Raw genomic sequence first — 23589 nt, 5'->3', positions numbered from 1 at the left:
CCTTACAGAAAACTGTCAAAATTAGCTTTTTTCAATATCAGTGAATTATACCAGGTTTCTATTCAGCTCAGTAAATGCAGTACTTATACGTAATTAGTAAAAATTGAAGAATATGTTCTTGCGTCACAAGTCATTTATTTTCTTCTGTTCACGTCACAGATTTTTGAAGTAGTATATTTTATCAGTATTTAGTAGCAATTTTCTGATATGAATGTTATGGTTTGTTATTGATTTGTAGCATGTATTTCACACGTTCTTTAGGTTTCAAGGTCCTGGTCTACTCAATTTACAATTTAAGACGTTTATTTCACTTGAAGGAGAACCTTTTAAAATCAGCTGTTAATTTCAAGTTTTCTTTGGCAGTTTTATAATTTATGTTATTTCAAAACCACTTAAATTTTGGCGCAAAGTACATATAATGTATTTAAATATTTCTTCTAAAAAAATAAAGCAAAAAGAAAAAACCCATCTTAAAACTTTCCAGTTGTTTGCAGTCTTAAATTTTTTGCATTGACAGTGCAAGTACTTTACAGGATTTGATTTAGAGTTTATTTACCAGAATTTTGTCAGTATTTTAGGCTGATATAATGTATATTATAGTCTTTGTAAATAGCACTATGAAAAACAACAAGTGTTTCTTCTGAACAGTTTTTAGCTCATCTGATTTTTTGAAAAAAAAAATGATGAGTTATCAGTTATTGTCATCACTTGACTGGCACTGGCATTTGTGTTGGCGTTACCTGGTTAAGTTTTATGTTTAGGTCAGCTTTTCTCCTAAACTATCAAAACTATTGCTTTAAAACTTGCAACACTTGTTCACCATTAGTAGCAGACTCTGTGCAGCGAGTTTTATGTTTAGGTCAACTTTTCTCCTAAAAGGTCAAAGCTATTGCTTTAAAACTTGGAGCAGTTATTCACCATTAAAAGCTGACTCTGCACAGCAAGTACTGTAACTCTACATTGCTTTTAGCAAGAATTATGGCCCCTTTTGGACATAGAATATCAGATTTCTTGGTTAAGTTTTGTGTTTAGGTCAGCTTACTTGAAACACTTGTTCACCATCATAAGCTGACTCTGTACAGCAAGAAACATAGCATAACTCCATCCTGCTTTTTGCAAGAATTATGGCCCGTTTTGGACTTAGAAAATATCATAAAAACACTCGGGTAGGACAATATTTCTATTATACAGAGACAAAAAAATCAGATGAGCGTCTGCACCAGCAAGGCGGTGCTTGTGTCTAAAGAGAACATCAAACAGCTCTGTTGCGATCTCCTCAGCATCCTTGCTTACTTTAAAGATATATAACAGGATCAGGACATTGTACAATCTTTTGATAAAATTAAAAAGAATTTACAAGCAGCCCCTCATACCACCTCAGAAGCCTAGTGATAGAGCATCTGCTTCGAGAGCAGGAGGTCGTGGGTTCGATTTCTGACCACATACCAAAGACATAAAAGATGGTACTAGTAGCTTCCTCGCTCGTAGCTCAGCATTAAGAGGATAGTGCTAGGACTTGTCAGCCAGGTGTCAGTATACAATGTGATTTGGTTGGGTATCATGTTACATGTCTATAATGTGATATTCCAGTGAGGCAGCACTAATACTATAAAGTTGGGCATTATTGTGCTCACTGCTGCAAGTAGACACTGTCATTCATAAGACTGACAAATTGTTGAAAAAGATGCTTAACCCGAACACACACACACACACACAAGTAGTCCTTCCATAATATATTTCAGCAAGAACTTAATAATAGACCTGTATAGCATTCACAACAGCCCCAACAAAGAGTAATGACTTACATTCAATTACAATGAAATATTTTGTTGATCTTGGTGGTTTTGCAAATATAGAAATTATTTTATGAAAAGATGGTCTGAGGAAGTGGTCTCTAAGTGAAGTTTTTATGAAGTGGCAAACTGCAAAGTTTAGTTCCAAACTATACTGGGGTGTTATTTAACTTCATAATTATCATGAATTCAGAATCTGTAAATGAATGTTTGCTTAATTTATATCAGAAAACTTGCTTTATAGTGTTTGATAGAAACTGTGTTTGGTATTGTGTCTACTTTTTAATAAATTTTGGAGTGTCAACTTTGATTGTTGACTCAGTTTCGGACATTATGAACTCTCGATGGAATGTTAGTAGTCTAGGAAGAAATGGTGGCACACAAACACAGAAAAGGTAAGTGATTATACATTTACTGTATTCATATTCTAACATTTTAAAATTATTATTTAAAGATATCAAGAGTGTCCCATACATGTTTCATCAGAATCAAATCATTTGGACAAAATAAGTATTTCTAAGACATCAGAGAAACAAGCTTAGAGATTTAAGAAAGTTTTTCATTTGTAAAAAAGTACATTTTAATTTAGCTTTAAGTAACTCAATTGCCTTCGTGAACTAGCTGGCAGCAAAATGAATGGAAAAGAAAGACTTTACAGTATATATATGATACTTTTTAGAAGTTCAAGTAAAAAAATTAAAGAAATTATTATACATAATTGCCAAAATTTGTTTAAAAGGCCTACAATAGAAAACGAGGCTTTGTGTTTCAAATAATTGTTACTTTCCAATTATATAATTTGTGTCAAATTTTCCAAAAATCTATATACACTGGTTATTGTCATTGTTTATCATAAATTACTAGACAGTTTTGAAAAAATAATAAATATTTGATCCTAAAGCAATACATGATTGAAAAACAGATAGAAGTAATCGTATTTTGTATACCGGTATCATATGTATAACTGTTATGAATTATAAATTTATAGCTGTTATTTTTTCCTGTTATGGTAACAGTATATGCTGGAATGAAATATTTATGTATTCATTCTATGGTTCCTGTTCACAGATATGGCAGACAAGAATCGCTAATATTTAATGGCTAACGACACTGCTGGGAGTTGATGGTTCTTCCGAGGAGAGGAGAGGAGGAATGGTCGAAATGGAAAACCAAGCCTCAACAGTACATGGAAATGATTAAATTTGCTTTTTTGCTTGGATGATCTAACGTTATACTTACTATTTTGAGTGTTTTCAGAATATGTGTACAATATATAGAGTAAAATGAAGTTAGTATAAATATTTTTATTTGACGTGAAATATCACTGTATTACTGATGGAAGGTCTTATCCTTTAATGGATAATGGTCAAACATACCGGACAGGTGAAAAATGTTAAGAAGTATTACGATGTATGTCTTCTCGGTTGATTAAATAGCTTAAGAGTGTCGGAGAAAGATTTTAAATTGGAAACCAAAAAATGGATATTAAATTGTTTCTTTTGTGTTAAGAAACATTGTGTTGTGAAAACTTGTTTAAGTACTTTCAAACTGATGCATGTCACTTGGACTGATTGGAGAATAGATGAGGATGCGGGGAAGGAGAAAATCAGGAAAAAATTGCGCTTGCTAATGGAGGCAACAAGGAAAGTTCCAAGAGATGACAAAGATATAGAAAGGGTCACCAAGATGGCTGAAGTGTCAGGGTTTACACTGCGGGACTTACTGCTTCGAAAATCCAAGTCTGATACAGAAAGAACTGAGCTGAAGTTGCCAAAGCTGAATGCAGTAGAGTTTTCAGAGGTAGGTCAAATTGAATATATAAACTTCTTAGGAAACTGTAGTGGATTTAGGAGCTTACTGTTCACCTGGGAGGACCTGGGTTCAAACCATGGTAGTAGCTTGACCTGGTTACCTTAATAAAAAATCAAAGGCTGTGGTTAAAAGGTTAAGTTTTGAGACAAGCCTCAAAGTTCCAGCAACTGATCCTGAAATTACAACCAAATACAACCTGACTGCTTTCAAAAACTGTTTTAGAATCTTGAAAAGGGAAATGTCTTCTCGGCAAGAATGTACAAAAGTGATGAAAATGTTTAAACGTGTATTCTTTATTGTAGGACTATAAGCATTACAAAATTACTTTGAAGCATAAACTAGAAATCGTAAAATTTGAATGGAATACACCTGATATATAAACCAATATCTTAAACATGATATTGAAATATTGGGAATGTTATCTGTATGTTATACAACTAGGAAGCCAAGAAATGAAGCTTTCTTCATAAACAGCAGAGCCAAATTAAGTGATTTTGCTCAAGACAAAAAAAAATTATCCCCTAAATTCTGAGTATTCCTGAGAGATGATTATATAAACAAAGTTTAAAATAAGTAAAAAAATAAAAAATAGACTAAAATCAGTTTTGAGATCAATTTTTACTGACATAACAGGTATATTTTTCATTACCAGTCTGCAGCATGACTCCGCAATTTTCTTGTAGCTGTTATTTTTTTTCTGCAAAAATAAAGATATCATTAATTTCCTGCTTGATATTTGAAACCAACTTTATGTGATAATAATGAATGTGATTTGAAATTTATCTCTGTTTTTTACAATTTGTTTATTAGACCAACTACTAAGTAATCAATTACAGTGAAAGATGGACACAAGATATGGCATAAGGACACGGGCTGATGACCCGGATAACAAACACTCATAGATCGGGATCAATTACTAACGACCATATAAGCTGTCATATAAGATCGGAACAACAATCAGACCTATTGTCTGTTCCACTGGTTACCTATGGGTTTTGTCACCCGCAGCGGAGATTTCCCTTAAAAGTCGTAAGTTTATTACTTACGAAATCTCGTACCTTCATTTGTTTGATAGGTTGTCAGTTGCAGACAACTAGGATTCAATAGTTTCATACCAGTCTTCAGGCATATTTTCAAATTTCTGGAAGAAATTGGATGTTATTATTGTGCTTTGATAAGTTTCAAAATTATTTGGCCGGGATTGATTTAAAATTTTCTGTGTACATCTTACATCTCGGCTGCTAGTACCAGGTAAATGAATTTATCACTTTTTCATTCTGGGCTGAGTGCTTATTGTGAGGTTTTGGAATTATTTGTTGTTGGTTGTGTCAGTTGTCTATCACCAATCCTTATAATAAAAAATTTAGACAGATATTATATGATTATAAAGTCTCTTGAAAATTTGATTATGGATAAGGCCAATCAGGTCAATACTGGTGAAGATCTATGTTTTCCTTCACAAATATTGTAAATCATTTAATTTTGTGGGCATGAAATTTCGTGATTTTGGTCAAAATGGCAATTTTGTGTGGATATGAATCCATAGATTTCAACTTTTGAACATAACATGAAATTAGAATTTTACTTGTTCGTTGGGATTAAATTTTGTGGATTGACTCAACTACGAAATCTACGAAAATTAGCCCCCCACAAATATTAATAATTTCACAAGAAAAAAAAATGCCATAATTATATGAGATAGTTGTACAAGCTTGATGAAGCAGAAGTGACAATGCAACATTATTTATCAGAAAAACGTGGAATATATTTGGTAGCTACTACATGGAGTAGCATAAATTCATTCTATTTTTTCCTGTGCATTAAATTGTTAGTCAATTTACTGTCTTTCTTCAGTAGATAGATAAATAATTCAAAATGATGGCATAAACTAAGCAGCAATGTAAGTTTGAATCAAGTCCCTTCTATAATAAGAAAAATACAGCAAAAATGCATCAGAATTAACCCAACATTCTAAGTAAAAAGGGGATAATTCATGAAAAGTTGCTGCCAGAGGTATGGATCTTTTGGCATATGATGTGGAACAGTGATAACAGAGATAGGCTGAAAGTGAATCAATGTTTTAACCCTGAAATTCTATGTAAAAAAGGGAAAATAATTCATGAAATATTGGTACCAGAGTTGTGGCCTTGTGTATGTCATATGATGTGGGTGAAGATGAGGAATAACTGTTTTAAGTTTGAAGCACATCTATCAAGTAATTACAGAGATTAACTGCATCAAAAATGCTTAACTGAAACTGACGCTGATGCCAGGTCAAGTAGGATAGCTCTCCATGTACTTTATATAATCGAGTGATAAAATCAAGAAGATGACCCTACAATTTTTAGCTTACCTGAGCAATGCTTAGGTGAGTTTTTGTGATCTCTTGATGTCCGGCGTCCGTCAACTGTCTGTCGTCTGTCGTCTTTCTGTAAACATTTAGCTTGTGTATGCGATAGAGGCTGTATTTTTCAACTGATCTTCATGAACTTTGGTCAGAACAATTACCTTGATGAAATCTAAGCCAAGTTTGAAAATGGGTCATCTGGGATCAAAAACTAGGTCATTAGGTCAAATCAAAGAAAAACCTTGTGTATGCGATAGAGGCTTTATTTTTCAATTGATCTTCATGAATTTTGGTCAGAATGATTGCCTTGATGAAATCTAGGCCAGGTTTGAATATGGGTCATTTGGGGACGAAAACTAGGTCACTAGGTCAGATCAAAGAAAAAACCTTGTGTATGCAATAGAGGCTGTATTTTTCAGCTGATCTTCATGAAATTTGGTCAGAATGATAACCTCGATGAAATCTAGGCCATTGTTGAAAATGGGTCATCTGGGATCAAAAACTAGGTCACTAGTTCAAATCAAAGAAAAACCTTGTGTATGCGATAGAGGCTGTATTTTTCAATTGATCTTCATGAATTTTAGTCAGAATGATTACTTTGATGAAATCTAGGCCAAATTTGAAAATGGGTCATCTGGGGACAAAAACTTGGTCACTAGGTCAAATCAAAGAACAACCCTGTGTATGAAATAGAGGCTGTATTTTTCAACTGATCTTCATGAAATTTAGTCAGAATGATCTGGGGTGAAAATCCAGGTCACTAGGTCAAATCAAAGAAAAACCTTGTGTATGGGATAGAGGCTGTATTTAACAACTGATCTTCATGAAATTTACCGCCTCGGTAGCCTAGTGGTTGAGCGTCCGCTTCGAGTGCGGGAGGTCGTGGGTTCGATCCCCGACCGCGTCATACCAAAGACGTAAAAAATGGTACTAGTAGCTTCCTCGCTTGGCGCTCAGCATTAAGAGGATAGTGCTAGGACTGGTCAGCCCGGTGTCATTATAATGTGACTGGGTGGGGTATCATGCCACGTGTCTACGGCGTGATATTCCAGTGAGGCAGCAGTATAAAGTTGGGTATTGTGCTCACTGCTACAAGTAGACACCGTCGTTTATATGACTGAAAAATTGTTGAAAAAGACGTTAAACCCGAACATACACATACTTCATGAAATTTGGTCAGAATGATTGCCTTGATGAAATCTAGGCCAAGTTTGAAAATGGGTCATCTGGGATCAAAAACTAGGTCACTAGGTCAAGTCGAAGTAAAACCTTGTGTATGCGATAGAGGCTGTGTTTTTCAGTTGATTTTCATGAAATTTGGTCAGAATGATTGCCTTGATGAAATCTAGATCGAGTTTGAGTATAGGTCATCTGGGGTCATAAAGTAGGGCACTAGGTCAAATTGAAGAAAAACCCTGTGTATGCGATAATGGCTGCAATTTTAAATTGATCTTCATGAATTTTGGTCAGAATAATTGCCTTGATGGAATCTAGGTCAAGTTTGTTCCTTTGCTTATTCACAGATTGTTCCTTTCTAGATGAGTCTGATTGGATTTGGTTGTCTAGAGTTATGTGCCCTTGAGTGATAAGAAAATGATACCACTGTGTTAATACTATGTGCACCGTCATTTCTTCTACCCTTATGAGGTTTAGACATAATGTGAAATCCTTTAAACCCTGTATGGCCATATAGTTGGTCAGGATTTTATTGACATTTATTTACATTTATTTATTGCTTTACATGACTTTGACTTAGAAAATATCACAAGGTCACCCCTTATTTCTAATGATACCATTCCTGCAACATACTTTGAATGTATGTGTATAAAAGATCTGTGTCCAGCTTGACTTTGGTCAAGTCAGGCTATTTATAGAATAGCATTATGTTCTTGACCTAGCAGAATATTTAGGATCTTATTCATATATTTCAACAAGTGCATATATCTGTGACCTTGACCTTGAAACTAGTTCTTTAAAGCGATTAGGTGAACCTAGTAGGGCCAACATGGCTCTCTTGTTTCCTAAAACTCTGCAAATTATGTATCTCAGTGTAGAGGACAAACATTAATTCTTGATGTTTATGCCTTTGATCAAGTTGTCTTTTTTGAACATGACTGCAAGTAATCCAACTGGGGTTCAGACTTTCAAAGTCCGCTTTGGTTATCGGCTTTTCAGCTAGCCATGCATATGGTTGTTGAAGGGATATGTTTTAGTAAAAACAAGCTTTTATCTTGAACTGCATGTTGGAGTTAGGTTGGACAGTATGTTGGGCTGTACGTTGGCCTTAAAGTTGGATTTATCTCGGACAGAAAGTTGAACTTAAGTTGCACTGTCGTTTTTAATGCAGGACCTTCTTTGAATCTTTGTCCAATTCTCATATGAAGGTGTTAGTGTTAAAGGGCACTAGATGTTCATTGCCCGGTTACTGCCTTCATCTCACCACCTTCCTCTTGTATAACCTCAGTAAAAATTACTTTTCAGTGAAACAACAAATTGGAAATACATAATTTATCTGTAGAATCTAATGGAAAACTTGCTCAACTAGCAGTATACCTTACAGACTGTTTATACTGGTGGTTTCCTTCTCTTGCCCAAATGACATGTCATCTTTCTTCCAACGAAACTGGATTTATTTTCACACAACTTAGTCTGAAATAAACTTGCTTCCTTTTTACGGCATGAGCTAAGCTTGTGCTGCAGTTGTCAAAGCAGTTCAAAGGATGTACAGATGTTTTTTTGCCAAACTTAATATGTAGAATTCCCTTAAATGTGCACATCTTTACATAAGATCAGCATGTTGGTAATATTAAAAAAAGAGTGACAAGATTTTACTCTCTTTTTTGCCCACTATTCAACCTAACTTTTACCTTTGTGTGATTTTTTTATCTAAATAATCCGTGCATTGTATCAGTCTTATATTCTTTGAAGTACTACTGATAGCAAAAACAAATATCAACAATTTTTATTTATCCTGCAAAGGAGCGTTGCATTGTAAAGATTTTGTTTCTAAAACTTATTGATTACATAATTTTAAAACATAAATAAATAAGACTACAATATGTAAATAAAAAGTGTTAAAAGTTTATCGCTATATTGCATCCGTTGTTAGTGGAACGTATATAAGACGTAGAAATGTTAATAGACAGATTATATTTGTTTAAAACTATTGATACATATTCTTGATTAGGCCGTAGTTATAAATGTTCCAACATAATAAAATGACTTGACGTGTGATTTGCGACCACAATGGTCCTTCACAAGATGTTTATCAAACAATTTTGAGATTTTTATTCAGTCTAATTGACTTAAAGCATTGCATTGTAGACTACTCGACAACATTTTGTGATATGGTCGAAATTTCAGCGTATACTGCCATGTAGTGTTAAATGTTCATTCGCCTTCAGAAAATGTGTTTTATGGATCTTAATTAAAATTCAAAATGAAATCTTATGTTGACATTTCAAGTGTTTTGTTAAAAGCTTAAAAATGGAACCTTGGATTTTCTTGTTTGCTCTTTGATCCAAAAATAGCGACCACCAAAGCCCTTTATCAAAACAGAATGTTTTTATACGTTAAGTGAAACGTTTTAAAACAGATTAATAAGATTTTATATAAAAATGGATAAAAAATCAAAATCTGCTATTCTTCCGTCGACCTCTGGGTTAGTAGTGGACGTTACAGGTCCTGTGATTCCCGCCCCACCGGGAACTGGGTCTGCCCCCCGCACTGCTCCGGCACGACCAACACGGTCTATGTCATGTTTGGATTTAACGTTACAGTGTGTGGTATTTCAGGATAAAGATGGTGGAAACGGTGTGCAAGGAACCAGTACCAGCAGTACCGCACTGCTTAATATGAACCAAAGACTCAACCAAATGAAAGCCCAGAAAGAACTTACTTCAGTGCAAATGTACTCACAGAGAATGGTGCGTCTACGAATGACTCAAAATCAGCGGCATAAGATCTTGCCGTGGTTTGGATCTACTGTTGTAGTCCCACAGGGACTTGGGTAAGTTACGGAAGACGGAAACAAAAAATAAAGAATACAGATTTGTTAAAACTTTTTCTTTTCTTGCTTGTTAAGTGAAGGTAAGTTTAGTGCATGCGATCGCAAAATCATGAGTTATCAACATCTAAATAAATACAGTGGAAAAAGAATTTTAAGAACTTGCAGTTTGCCACTTCATAAAGTTTTTTTTAGTCATCACTTAATTACTCCATTCGGAACATTGAAGGAGTCAAACCAACATCCATGTGATGTTATGGGTATTTAGTTAAAAAACTGAATGTTGTCATTGGCAGTGCGTATACTTTGCAGTATGACAAGGGCTGAGTGAATTGAGCGTTGAATGTAACCTATGAATATATGATGTATATAATTATATATGCCACCTCAGTGTTTGAATTCGTTAAACACAATCTTGATATTTTAAAATAGACACTTTTTAAAAAAAGTTTTGTGGACAGTTTAAGGGAAAAAACAACTGAGCTAGATTGAATTATTATTATTATAACGGCTTTATATAGCGCCCTTTTCATGATAAACACGTTCAAGGGCGCTTTACCTACAGCAAACGCAGTCACACATGGCGCGAAATTCATCCCCTACTAGTACAGACACAGAGTGAGATAAAGCCCCTGGAACAGATAGAGAGAAATCATTCTTAGATACAGAATTGTACAGGTAACAGCCTAGCTCTTTGCGAATAGACATACCTGTTCTTTAACATGCCAGGTGTATAGCACCGATACACGCGAAGCCGTCTTTCCTAGGAAGAACCAGTACATGCCTCTAAGTTAGGTGGGAGACACTTAAGAGCATCTCAGAAATTTCCAGTTCCTGGACCGGGATTCAAACCCCGGCCCTCTAGATTGATAGTCAAGATAGTCAAGCGTGTTACCACTAGACCTCAGTATTTTGCAGTATGGTAGATGAGATATTTGTCCTTATAGAGAGATTTGACAAGAGGATAATTTACTCAGAATATTGCAGTATGGGAGCAAAGATATTTGTCATTGTAGAAAGGTGTTTGCTCAAGAGAGATTAATTTACTCAGGATATTGCCAAAAGGGAGAAGAGGTAATTCTTTTGTTGTAGAGAGGTCTTTGGTTTACTCAGAATACTGCAGAATGGGTAATGAGATATTCGTCCTTGTAGAGAGATCTCTGTTATGAGGTTAGTTTACTCAGAATATTGCAGGATGGGAGCGGAGGTATTTGTTGTTGTAGAGAGATCTTTACTGTTGAGGAGCCGGTTAACTCACAGTATTATTGAATGAGATAGGATAAATTTGTCATTGTAGATAATTATGTTTGTTTTGGCGTGTAATAGATCACTTGGAATATTGCAGTATGGGAGAGGAGATTATATATGTTGTTGTAGAAATGTGTTTGCTATCCAGAGGTGTCTTTAAGAAAGTTTATACTGTATATTCTCATGAAGAATTTAAATAGATATGCATATAGCTCATCTTAAATTGTTGTGTGTGTTAAAATGATTCATCTGTCTTTATCAGTAATGGTATAGATTTCCCATGCCCCATTTGATGGCTTCCAAGATACCCTTCCTGTTTGTATGTTCAGTCATTGAATGATAATAGGTGGTAAGTGCCAGTCTAGTACAATCTATGTAGAAAACAAAGCCTAATTAAATTGTTTTGTTTTGTAATCATATCATTCCTTGTGTTATGAAGACCCTTAAAAGATAACTTTGTCATGAACCATGTACATCTTGTCAATCTGTAAAGTTAAAAGCTCCTAAAATCAATTAAAAGTCCTCAAATTATTATTATAGTATTTGGCCTTCCGTGATCTTTATTACCTGGAGCAACATAAGAAAGTAGAGACACCAATTGTTCACCTTGTTACATAGATTTGCAATCTTATTACATACAGTCACTTTCAGATTTTGTAAATTATTTGCTGACTTTGTAGATTACTCACAGACACAAAGTATAATGGGGGATGCATGTCTGTCCATTGGCTTGTAAGTTTGTCTGTCTGCCTGTCTGTATTGAAGCAGGCACCTGCTGCATGATATTGAAAAGTAATTTGCTGATTTAAGATTATTTGAAACATTTTACTCAGTGATGATGCAATTACTTTCTGATTTTGTAGATTATTTGAAACAGCCACCTGCTGATTTTGCAGATTATTTGCATCAGTCACTAATTACTTATAACAGTTACTTCCGGATTCTATAGATTATTTGTAAATGTTTCTTGCTGATTTTGTTGATTATTTTCTACAGATACTGGCTGATTTTGTAGAATATAAAAATTTGGAATGGGTTATTCAGTTCTATAGATTAATTGTCGATTACTTGAATCTGTTATAGGACTCGGTTAATCGGATCCGATTCGATTACTAGGTGAAATTGGTTTCTATTTTGAAAAATCGGTAAGCACTCTCAAACAATAAACATCACGAATTTTACTTTATCTTTATACATTTCTTTGACTAGCACATAGACGCGCAGTATATTTCCGCTAAAACACATAAAACATATTCAATAGTCTCGTGGATTTACCTTTCGTGAAATGTGTAAAATAAGATATATCAAAATATGACTTACTAATTATCACATTGTTTGCAAAGGATAAAGTTTGTAAGTTCCTGATGTAATCAGCTGCTGGACGTACCTTGATACCTTCGTCAGAAAAGAAAACAGCATTTTCAGTATGGCGGCCGATTAACCGGTTTGGTTCGATTTCATACAAAAGATTAACCGGTTTCAAAATTTTGAAATCGTCCCAGCCCTAATCTGTTACTTCGGGATTCTGTACAAACATAATACTTGCTTAAATTGTAAATTATTTGAAACAGTTACTTGCTGATTTGTAGGTAACTTTAGGCAGTCACTCGCTGATTTCATAGATTATTTTGAAGGATGCAGTCACACACTGATTTTGTAGATAATATAAATCAGTCACACACTGATGTTGTAGATCATTTAAGGTTTAGCACCAAATTACAGAAATATTTGGTAAACTAACAACATTGTTACCAACAAGATACCTGTCCAATATAAGTTGAACAGTATTTCCCTGTGCAAATGGATACTTAAAATGTTCTCCAAGAGTTGCACCCCCTTTAAAAAATGGTGTCATTTGTAAAGAAATAGAAATAAAGGTTGGCATTTATTCTCCCACATTGAGTGTAGGCACGCATTGAATGTACACTATTAAACCTATATTGAACCTTACCCTTATCTTAAGTCAGTATATTGTACATTCTTTTATGCTTGTCTCTGTTAAGATGCTCTTACGCTAGAATGATATCACGTTAATGTGCGGTGACGTCAAAGTTTTTGTTGCGTCAAAGAAAGAGCGCTTCAATCTATATTCTATCTACTGTTTTAGATTAAGGGCATATTAGAATCGAAATAATTTATAGCAGAAGAGTGTTTTAACACAGATCTATTTATACACTTGGACAGTAATACGTTGTACAAATAATTCCACTCGGGCTGCCCCCTTGTGAAATTATTACACCGAACGTATGTCCACCAATTGTGCATAAGTAGTTAAAAACAATTGCTATAAATTATTTATTTATTAACTCAATACTTGCGCACATCCAATAGGGGCAATTTAATGTTGGTTTAGAAATAAACAATTGATGAAAATACTGTTCAAACTAAGTATAATAGGGGTGACCACTAATACAGGGGTTAGTGTAATATGATCTTTGTTAAACTATAAGGTCTTAAAGATCTAAATTCATCAAGGAATTTTGATTCTTTTGGAACATTTGGAACTCTACAAAAACATTCTTTATAGCAAAGCAGGGCAGCGAAATCAGTTGTCTGATTTGCTCAACTCATCCGAGAGCCCACAGGGACAAGTAGAATTTCACCATATCTAACTATATAACCATTGTAGGGACATGCAGAAAATAGCTGTAAGTAAGTCAAAATCAGATTTTGACCCCCCTCCCCCACCCACTCTTAAATGGCACTGACAACTTTGATATTTTTTTTTTTAAAGTTGTGTTTATGAAATTTATTGTGATTTACGATATGAAGAATATAATTGTCTAAAGCCGCATACTCTACTGATTTAAGAGTAAGAGGGTGTGTTCTACTTGCTGTCGCGTTGGCATTACAGGACTGGTGTTGCTTTCGTGTTGAAATATTATAGCTTGCTTAATTCCTTCTTAAATTCTAAAATTAATTCTTTTTAAATTAAGTTGTCACCAAGCCTTACATGGGGATCGACTATGGTATGGAGTTTCATTGTCTATTTGACATTTATTACATAATTACTGCCCTTGACAAAAAAGATCTTTTTTAAGAGATGTCTTGGATATTTTTTTCCACTTCTTTTTAATACAACTGCTCAAAGAACCAGAGATGATTGTCTCTTGTAACAGTGAGATGCACCTTCTACATCAAGGTGCAATGTGTAGTTTTCCTATAAAGCATTTTTCACATGATTCAGTTTTATTATGTTATGATATGTATGTGAACAGGTTTTACCGTGTGAGATGTCCGACCTATACAGAAGGTTTTACACCAAAGTCTGTTGTAGTTCCTATGGAACAGGAATACCTTTCTCTCAGGTAAATCTTGTGCATTGCAGTTCTGGGTGGTGTTCACAGGTATCTCATGGTATAGGCTTTGTTTCTGTTGTGAAAATCTTTCTAGAGCTCAGTCTCAAACTGCAGTCTCAAATGGATTGATTTAATTGGTCAATAGTAATCATGTAACAATTTTTGACCAATGAAAAATTTTGAGTCTTAGTTTGAGACTGAGATTTGGCTCAAGAAAATTAATATAACATCTAGGTGCCAGTTTATGGATAGTAATAAATGGTGTACAGGGTGTTGGTTGTCACATGTTTCATTAATGTATTTAAATGTTTTATCATATATCGCTTGGATATGTTTAAATAGTTTCATGGATGTGTTGAATCATTCCAGTATTGTGTGGATGAGTTTAGCAGTTTCAGCTCATGTTTCATCATGCTCACCGATCACTAGGACTTATCCTTGAAGCCAGGAGATGGAAACTTGGTTGTCAGCATATTGGAAGAGATGCAGTCATCACAAATTTTGAGTTAATGGTAAGGTGTCATCCACTTTTTCTTCAATAACAACAATCATTAAAAAAATAATGGGAATGTCATTCCATGTAAATATGGTAGTGCTAGGCTTGTAGCATTATATTTGTTGTTTATGTGTTGTTTATGCTCTTCTCGGAAAAGAAAAAATAAAAAAAGTCCAAAAGTCATGGCTCTTTTAAAGGCAGCATAAAACTAAATACAAATTGTATATGTTGTAAGCGAGCACTACTATTCTTACATGGAACTACATTGCCCAATTTTTAGCTCGACTATATAAAGTATATGGAGTGCTGTCCTACTCGCCCTGGCGTCGGCGTCTTTCCGCGTCCTCACCTTGGTTAAAGTTTTTTTTACACTTCCTTTTTTTTAGCTCACCTGAGCAATGCTCAGGTGAGTTTTTCTGATCGCTTGATGTCCGTCGTCCGTCGTCTGTCAACATTTAGCTTGTGTATGCGATAGAGGCTGTATTTTTCAATTAATCTTCATGAATATTGGTCAGAATGATAACCTTGATGAAATCTAGGCCGAGTTCGAAAATGGGTCATCTCGGGTCAAAAACTAGGTCACTAGGTCAAATCAAAGAAAAACCTTGTGTATGCGATAGAGGCTGTATTTTTCAATCAATCTTCATGAATATTGGTCAGAATGATAACCTTGATGAATTCTAGGCCGAATTCGAAAATGGGTCATCTCGGGTCAAAAACTAGGTCACTAGGTCAAATCAAAGAAAAACCTTGTGTATGCGATAGAGGCTGTATTTTTCAATTGATCTTCATGAATATTGGTCAGAATGATTGCCTTGATGAAATCTAGGCCGAGTTTGAAAATGGGTCATCTGGGGTCAAAAACTAGGTCACTGGGTCAAATCAAAGAAAAACCTTGTGTATGCAATAGAGGCTGTATTTTTCAATTATTCTTCATGAATATTGGTCAGAATGATAACCTTGATGAAATCTAGGCCGAGTTCGAAATGGGTCATCTCGGGTCAAAAACTAGGTCACTAGGTCAAATCAAAGAAAAACCTTGTGTATGCGATAGAGGCTGTATTTTTCAATTGATCTTCATGAATATTGGTCAGAATGATTGCCTTGATGAAATCTAGGCCGAGTTCGAAAATGGGTCATCTGGGGTCAAAAACTAGGTCACTGGGTCAAATCAAAGAAAAACCTTGTGTATGCGATAGAGGCGGTATTTTTCAATTGATCTTCATGAATTTTGGTCAGAATGATTACCTTGATGAAATCTAGGCCGAATTCGAAAATGTGTCATCTGGGGTCAAAAACTAGGTCACTAGGTCAAATCAAGGAAAAACCTTGTGTATGCGATAGAGGCTGTATTTTTCAACTGATCTTCATGAAATTTAGCCAGAATGATTACCTTGATAAAATCTAGGGCGAGTTCGAAAATGTGTCATCTGGGATCAAAAACTAGGTCACTAGGTCAAATCGAAGAAAAACATTGTGTATGCAATAGAGGATGTAGTTTTCAGTTGATCTTCATGAAATTTGGTCAGAGTGATTGCTTTGATGAAATCTGGGTCGAGTTTGAATATGGGTTATCTGAGGTCAAAAACTAGGTCACTAGGTCAAATTAAAGAAAAATCTTGTGTATGCGATAGAGACTGTTTTTTTTTCAATTGATTTTTATGAAATTTGGTCAGGATGATTGCCTTAATGAAATCTAGGTCGAATTTGAATATGGGTCATCTGAGGTCAAAAACTAGGTCACTTGGTCAAATCAAAGAAAAAACTTGTGTATGTGATAGAGGCTGTATTTTTCAATTGATCTTCATGAATTTTGGTCAGAATGATTGCCTTGATAAAATCTAGGTCGAGTTTGAACATGGGTCATCTAGGGTCAAAAACTAGGTCATATCTAAGAAAATGCTTGTTTTATCGCAAGAGACCAATTTTTTGGTCCAATCTTAATGAAAATTGGTCAGAATATTTGTTTCCATGAAATCACTAGGTCAAACATGTTTTACACTGTTATGGTGTGTTTCTTAGGTGAGCGACCTAGGGCCATCTTGGCCCTCTTGTTTCTTCTTATCTCTGTAATTACTTGATGGATTTGCTTTAAATTTAAAAAAGTTTTTCATCATCATCACCCACATCATATGGCACAAGGATCATAACTCTCACACCAATATTTCATGAATTATCCCCCCTTTTTACTTAGAATTTCAGGTTAAAGCTTTGATGCACTTTCACTGTATCTCAGTTATTACTGAATGGATTTGATTCAAACTTAAAATAATTGTTCAGCATTATCAATCACATCATATGTCACAAGGCCCATAACTCTTGCACCAATATTTCAAGAATTATCCCCCCCCTTTTACTTAGAATTTCAGGTTAAAGTTTTGTTGCACTTTCACTATATTTCAGTTATTCCTGAATGGATTTTATTCAAACTGAAAAGAGTTGTTCCACATTATCTCCCAAATCAATTGACACAAGACCCATAACATCTGGTACCAATATTTAATGAATTAGTCCCCCTTTTACTTAGAATTTCAGGTTAAAGTTTTGATGCACTTTCACTATATGTCAGTTATTACTAAATGGATTTGATTCAAACTTAAAATAGTTGTTCAGCATCATCACTCACATCATATGAGATAAGGCCCATAACACTTGCACCAGTGTTTCATGAATTATCCCCCCTTTTTACTTAGAATTTCAGGTTAAAGTTTTGATACAATTTCATTCTATCTCAGTTATTACTAAATGGATTTGATTCAAACTTAAAATAGTTGTTCAACATCATCACTCGCATCATATGACACAAGGCCCATAACACTTGCACCAATGGTTCATGAATTACTCCCCTGTTTACTTAGAATTTCAGGTTAAAGTTTTGATATACTTTAACTCTGTCTCAGTTATTACTAAATGGATTTGATACAAACCTAAAATAGTTGTTCCACCATATCACCCACATCATATAAAGGAAGGTGCATAACTCTGGTATCAATTTTTCATTAATTATGCCCCCTTTCACTTGAAATTTAAGGTTAATTTTGATGCATTTTCACTATATCTCAGTTATTAAGAAATGGATTTGATTCAAACTTGAAGTAGTTGTTCCACATCATCACCAACATCATATGACACAAGGTGCATAACTCTTGCACTAATATTTTATTTTTGCTTAGAATTATACTTATATAGTGTTGTGATACACTTTTATCTTAACCTTACTTAATATTTTTGAAACAGACTAAAGCTATTGTGAAATATCTTCATCCAACATTGGAGTCATTAAACACTCCAGTGACAGCTCCAGTTTCCTCAGATGTGCCCAATTTTACTATTCAGTATCAAAATAGTCCAGCGCACTGTCTCCTGTGATAGCTCTTGTTTAAATAGTTACTGTGCTTGGAGAAAAAGAAGAAAAAATTGGGTTTCACTGCAAAATTGTGATGTCTACACATCCCCTAGGATGTGCTGACCACCAAAATTTTCATCGCCTTGCTTTTGAGGAGAAATAGATGTTGTGTTCATAGTAACTTTCAGTTCATGTTGCATGGATATATATAAACATTTTACATGTTTCATAGATGTGTTTAAATGTTTCAGTATATGCCTCATGGATGTTAAGCCATTTCAGTACATGTTTGCATGAACATGTTCAAATGTTTAGGTACATGTTTCACAAATGTGTTTAAATGTGTCAGTATATGCCTCATGGATGTTAAGCCATTTCAGTACATGTTTGCATGAACATGTTCAAATGTTTAGGTACATGTTTCACAGATGTGTTTAAATGTGTCAGTATATGCCTCATGGATGTTAAGCCATTTCAGTACATGTTTGCATGAACATGTTCAAATGTTTAGGTACATGTTTCATGGATGTTTTTAAATGTGTCAGTATATGCTTCATGGATGTTAAGCCATTTCAGTACATGTTTGCATGAACATGTTCAAATGTTTAGGTACATGTTTCATGGATGTTTTTAAATGTGTCAGTATATGCTTCATGGATGTTAAGCCATTTCAGTACATGTTTGCATGAACATGTTCAGATGTTTAGGTACATGTTTCATGAATGTGTTTAAATGTGTCAGTATATGCTTCATGGATGTTAAGCCATTTCAGTACATGTTTGCATGAACATGTTCAAATGTTGAGGTACATGTTTCACGGATGTGTTTAAATGTGTCAGTACATGTAAAATGTTTCAGTGCATATCATATAGATGTGTTAACCACTCCAGCAAAACTGTCATGTTTGTATTTAAATGCTTCAGTGTAATGTTTTACAGATGTGTGAAACTGATTCAGTACTTTTTTGTCTAAACATTTCTGTTAACGTTTCATAGATATCTTTCACAAAATAGGTTCATGTTTCATTTATGTGTTTAAACCATTTCAGTACACATTTCATGGATATTTTTAAATGTTTCAGAGCATGTTTCAGGGATGTGTTTTAGTACACATTTCATTCATATGTTTAAACATTTCATTACTTATTTCATGGGTGTGTTCAAATGTTTCAGTAAATATTTCATGGATGTGTTGAAATGGTCCAGTACATGTTTCACAGATGTGTTTAAATGGTCCAGTACATGTTTCACAGATGTGTTTGATATTACTACTGTGAAGGCACAGACATGGTGCAGGGTTTGGTATTATTTTGGTTGTACATTTATGGTTATGATCATCAGATATAATGTTTCAGGTTATGTTGAGTAAGGTTTAAAAGTACAAAATACATATTGTTCTTTTTGTATGGCTTCTATATAATGCAAGTAAACTGTAACAGGAAGGTCTGAGATGAAATCAGAACCTCTGTGAGATTTGCCTGCTTTAATGGCTTGATAAAGCCCATTCATATCAATAATTTTCATGAGAGAGATAAAAAAATTAATTATGTTCTCTATGCTTGTTTTAACTTATGCCAAAATTCTATAATCCAAGGGAGATGACTCTTATTGCATAATTGTGGAAAATTAAGGATTTACTTCCCTTTAACTGACTGCTGGTATATAACTAGAATTATCAATATTTTAGAATGTCAATAAAATTGTTCAAAACGATGTTCATCATACCTTAGAGGCCCAGACAATTATAGTACAGTATAGGTAACACCTTTTTGCTGGAACAACAAAAGGAACCGGCAAAATCTCAGTTATTAACAGTCCATTTGCATGTTTCATTTACACTTTATTTAACAATATATTTTTGTATTTGCTCACCTGACTGATGTTTTTTCAACTACTTAAATGATATAATTGTAATTCACTGCCTCAATCAGATTATTGAATATGCAAATTAAAGGTTAAATTGTATGTAAAATTGTAATTAAAACAGTTGTTACTGATTGACATATTAACATGTTTACCGCCAATTCTAACATGACGTCTCCCACCACACAGTGATGTGGGAGACATAGATTTACTCCTGTCTGTCTGTCTGTGTGTGTGTGTGTGTCTGTCACAAACCTTGTCCGCACTATTAAGTTGAACATTTCTCATCTGATCTTTACCAAACTTGAACAAAATGTGTTTGCCAATAAGTGCTCGGCCAAGTTCGATAACTAGCCAAATCGGCCCAGGCACTTTGGAATTATGGCCCTTGAATTACCAAGAAACGCTCAGATTCCTTGCGCATTTTGACATCAAAAGGACTTTTATACTAGTTTTAAAAGTAATGTATGGGTCCTTTTGGTGTCAAAAAAGTGCATGCGCATGTGCTCTAAGTAAACATTATATAAAGACTGACTTACTATTTAGATGATTAGGCAGTTGTGGGAGACATGCGCTTTTCTCAAAAGCAGCTCTAGCTGCTATATAAAGATGTAGCAAACAGCCTATATATATCGTGAATCTTCGGTAAAATATGATTGGCTGATACATTTTGAAACATTAAAGATTCTACTTATGTTCCATTACATTCGAATTATTCCTGGGCCAAATGGTTGTAAACAACATGTCAAAAACACAATTATGATCAAAAGTCTACCGACTTTGTGCAAGGCCATAAAACATGTTTTTGATCTCTACGAGGGTATTAGCTGAGTTATGATTCATCATATTTTATTAACTGATAAAATATAGGAACAGATTTATTATTTCTTAATTCGGGTACATGTACAGTGCTTTTAACCAGTTGTGATGCTTAAACATTTTCATCATTATGATCATTGCATTTTTGTATTCTTTAATTGATGTACAATATACTTATTATAAGATGATATGCAAACCATCATAAAGGTTATACATGTATAGTCAAACTTTCTTCGCTCAAACTCAGATAATTTGAGCACCGCCCTTGGCTTGAACTCGGGTCCCGGCAAAGTCCTTGTACAATGTGTATTTAGATGGCTTGAACTACTGATAACTCGAACAAATTTTGCCGGTTCTGTCGAACAGTACTGTATAAATTTTCTGTGGGAAGTTTCACCTACATATATATATCACAGTGATGACTCGGACAAATTTCCATGTGTCCCATGACTTCAAGCAAACAAAGTTGGGCTTTGATATGGTTCACAAGCTTCACAAAAAAACTGCTTGTTATGGAATATGGGACTACTCTCCACTCAGTCTTGAAGCCACTTTAAATTCTTTAATTTCATTCTATTAAATTTCTTTCTTTAAATTATTTGTATTTAATTACATGTTTTTCAAATTTTTCAAAAGAATGATAATTGCTTTTTTGTAAGGGTCAATTTAGTTAATCAGAAAATGAAGTAATGTATAGACGAAGTAGCTCAGTCAGTGCATGTAAATGGATAATAGGTCTATCAAAGTTTGAAGTGGAAATCTGAGTTCTAAAATCAACCAGTTCTGTTATTTGATATTCATGTTTTTATGAAAATTGACCCATTCTTCAAAGCAGATGTGCAAAGTACATGTGTATAATAGTTGAAAAACCTTTTACAAAATGAAAAGTAACTGATGTGTTTTACAAAGTTGTTTACTTGAAATATAACTGTATGTTAAAGGATTGTTAACAAAACATGGAACTGAGATAATGATACAGTGATATTTGGTTTGGGATATAGTTTTAACATATAACGATGTGAAACAATTTAGTTTTGTTGAAATTGTAGAAGACAATGTACAGACAGTTACAAATATAATGTGATTGCATTTTGTTCTGTTTTTATCGTAAAAGTTTGTGTTTGATATTCTGCGAATGGCTGCACTTAGGTTAGGTTTTTATGTCCATCCAGGTTGCATTTTGTCTCAGCTATAACTTTTAAACAGTTCACATTGGATTCCAGTGAAACTGATCATGCAAATGTTCAGCATAAATCAGGTATGTACTTCCAAAGTCAAGGTTGCAGGCAGGGACCCTTAACAATTACCCAAACCCATAGGTCAGGGCACTTCAGTTGGGGTGAGGGGCAGTGGGGGTCGGAGGGGATGGGGTATTGCTGAATGCATTAATTGTGTCTTTATTTTTATGCTGGGGGTGAGATTCTTTAATTTTTCATTTCTGTAGAACACAGGCTAACAGTTGCCAATCTTTTTCATTTTCAGAATGGTTCCTGTATTTGTAAAGAAAAAGATAATTGCCTGATATGTCAGGGGTGACCGCTTATTATACGCCCAAAGGGACGTAATAATCTAATGAACCACCTTCTCAATAAATAATCTTTTTTTATTATGTAGAGTTAAAGTACCGAAATTAAAGATGGGTTTTCTAGATTTGAATTGACTTTGTTTAATATTAAAGACTTTTTGGATGACATGCAAAAAATTAAACTTGGATTATAAATGTCATATTAAGCATACAGTAATTATTTTCTTAATCAATGAAATAAGTCAGTGTTAAGTTAGTTTGATAGTGCAGAACAGTGCATGTGTTTTGTTACATGGAATTGTTGATTGGTAATTATTGTCAGAAACAAGTTTTGATCAACCTTGTAATTATATAAAATTTAACAGATTCATATATGATATGAAACTGAATTTTGATACCGTTTGAATTAATGTTATAAGATTTCAAAGATATCATTTTAAGGTATCCGGTAATGTGCGTACAAAAATCCTCAACGTATCTTCAGAAATATTGAACACAATGAATGTTTCAAAGATAACAAACTTATTGTTAGTTTTTCTGATTAAATTCAGCTCTTTTTCCTGATCAAAGTTTTCAGGCTTTTTGGCCGAGACGAATTCAAAGTTCGTAATTATGTTGAAAATAAGACCTTTTAGAAACTACTTGAATGTATAATTATCTCTATTCAATAACTGACATATCGAATAATGTAGCAAAAATTGGCAATCTAAAAATCACAGTTGCACGAGACGAGTGCTTCGTTTGGTCAAACAAAAAGATTCTTTCAATACGTATCAACCATCTACTTCGTAACAATAGGTTCCCTGTAAGCCGTCCAAAAATCCTCTTGTCAACTAAAAGTCAATTTTTGTACGATACCTGATCAGTACAATCCAAGTTATGATTACTATTACGGCACTAAATCGTACTTAAAAGATCAATTTGGGAAGTTACGGAAAGAATTATTTGTACACGAGTGTATAATGGTTATGTGAAGTAGAAATAAAATTAATAGGTCTTATTTTCAAAAAGAAAAAAAAAAGACAATTTTTGTTCT

At 34.2% G+C, this 23589-nt stretch overlaps 1 protein-coding gene across 6 annotated transcripts in view; it reads left to right on the top strand.

Moving 5' to 3' along the window:
- Positions 1-23589, top strand: part of LOC123523816 (putative uncharacterized protein DDB_G0279653) — a 132553-nt gene that overhangs the window by 33794 nt on the left and 75170 nt on the right. For 4 of the 6 annotated variants that reach the window (XM_045301522.2, XM_045301518.2, XM_045301520.2 and 1 more), the window contains one exon: positions 14425-14514. The exons of 1 other annotated variant lie outside the window; for it this stretch is intronic. In XM_045301522.2, coding sequence (XP_045157457.2) covers positions 14425-14514 — 90 coding nt within the window. Of the gene's footprint in view, positions 1-2978; positions 3594-9746; positions 9962-14424; positions 14515-23589 lie in introns of those variants that run through there. One more of the 6 variants, XM_045301523.2, reaches the window with a different exon arrangement.

Source organism: Mercenaria mercenaria, chromosome 3, assembly GCF_021730395.1.
Source record: "Mercenaria mercenaria strain notata chromosome 3, MADL_Memer_1, whole genome shotgun sequence".
Classification (NCBI taxonomy): domain Eukaryota; kingdom Metazoa; phylum Mollusca; class Bivalvia; order Venerida; family Veneridae; genus Mercenaria; species Mercenaria mercenaria.
The sequence above is the reverse complement of the archived record's forward strand: the minus strand, read 5'-3'. Positions and strand labels throughout refer to the sequence as shown.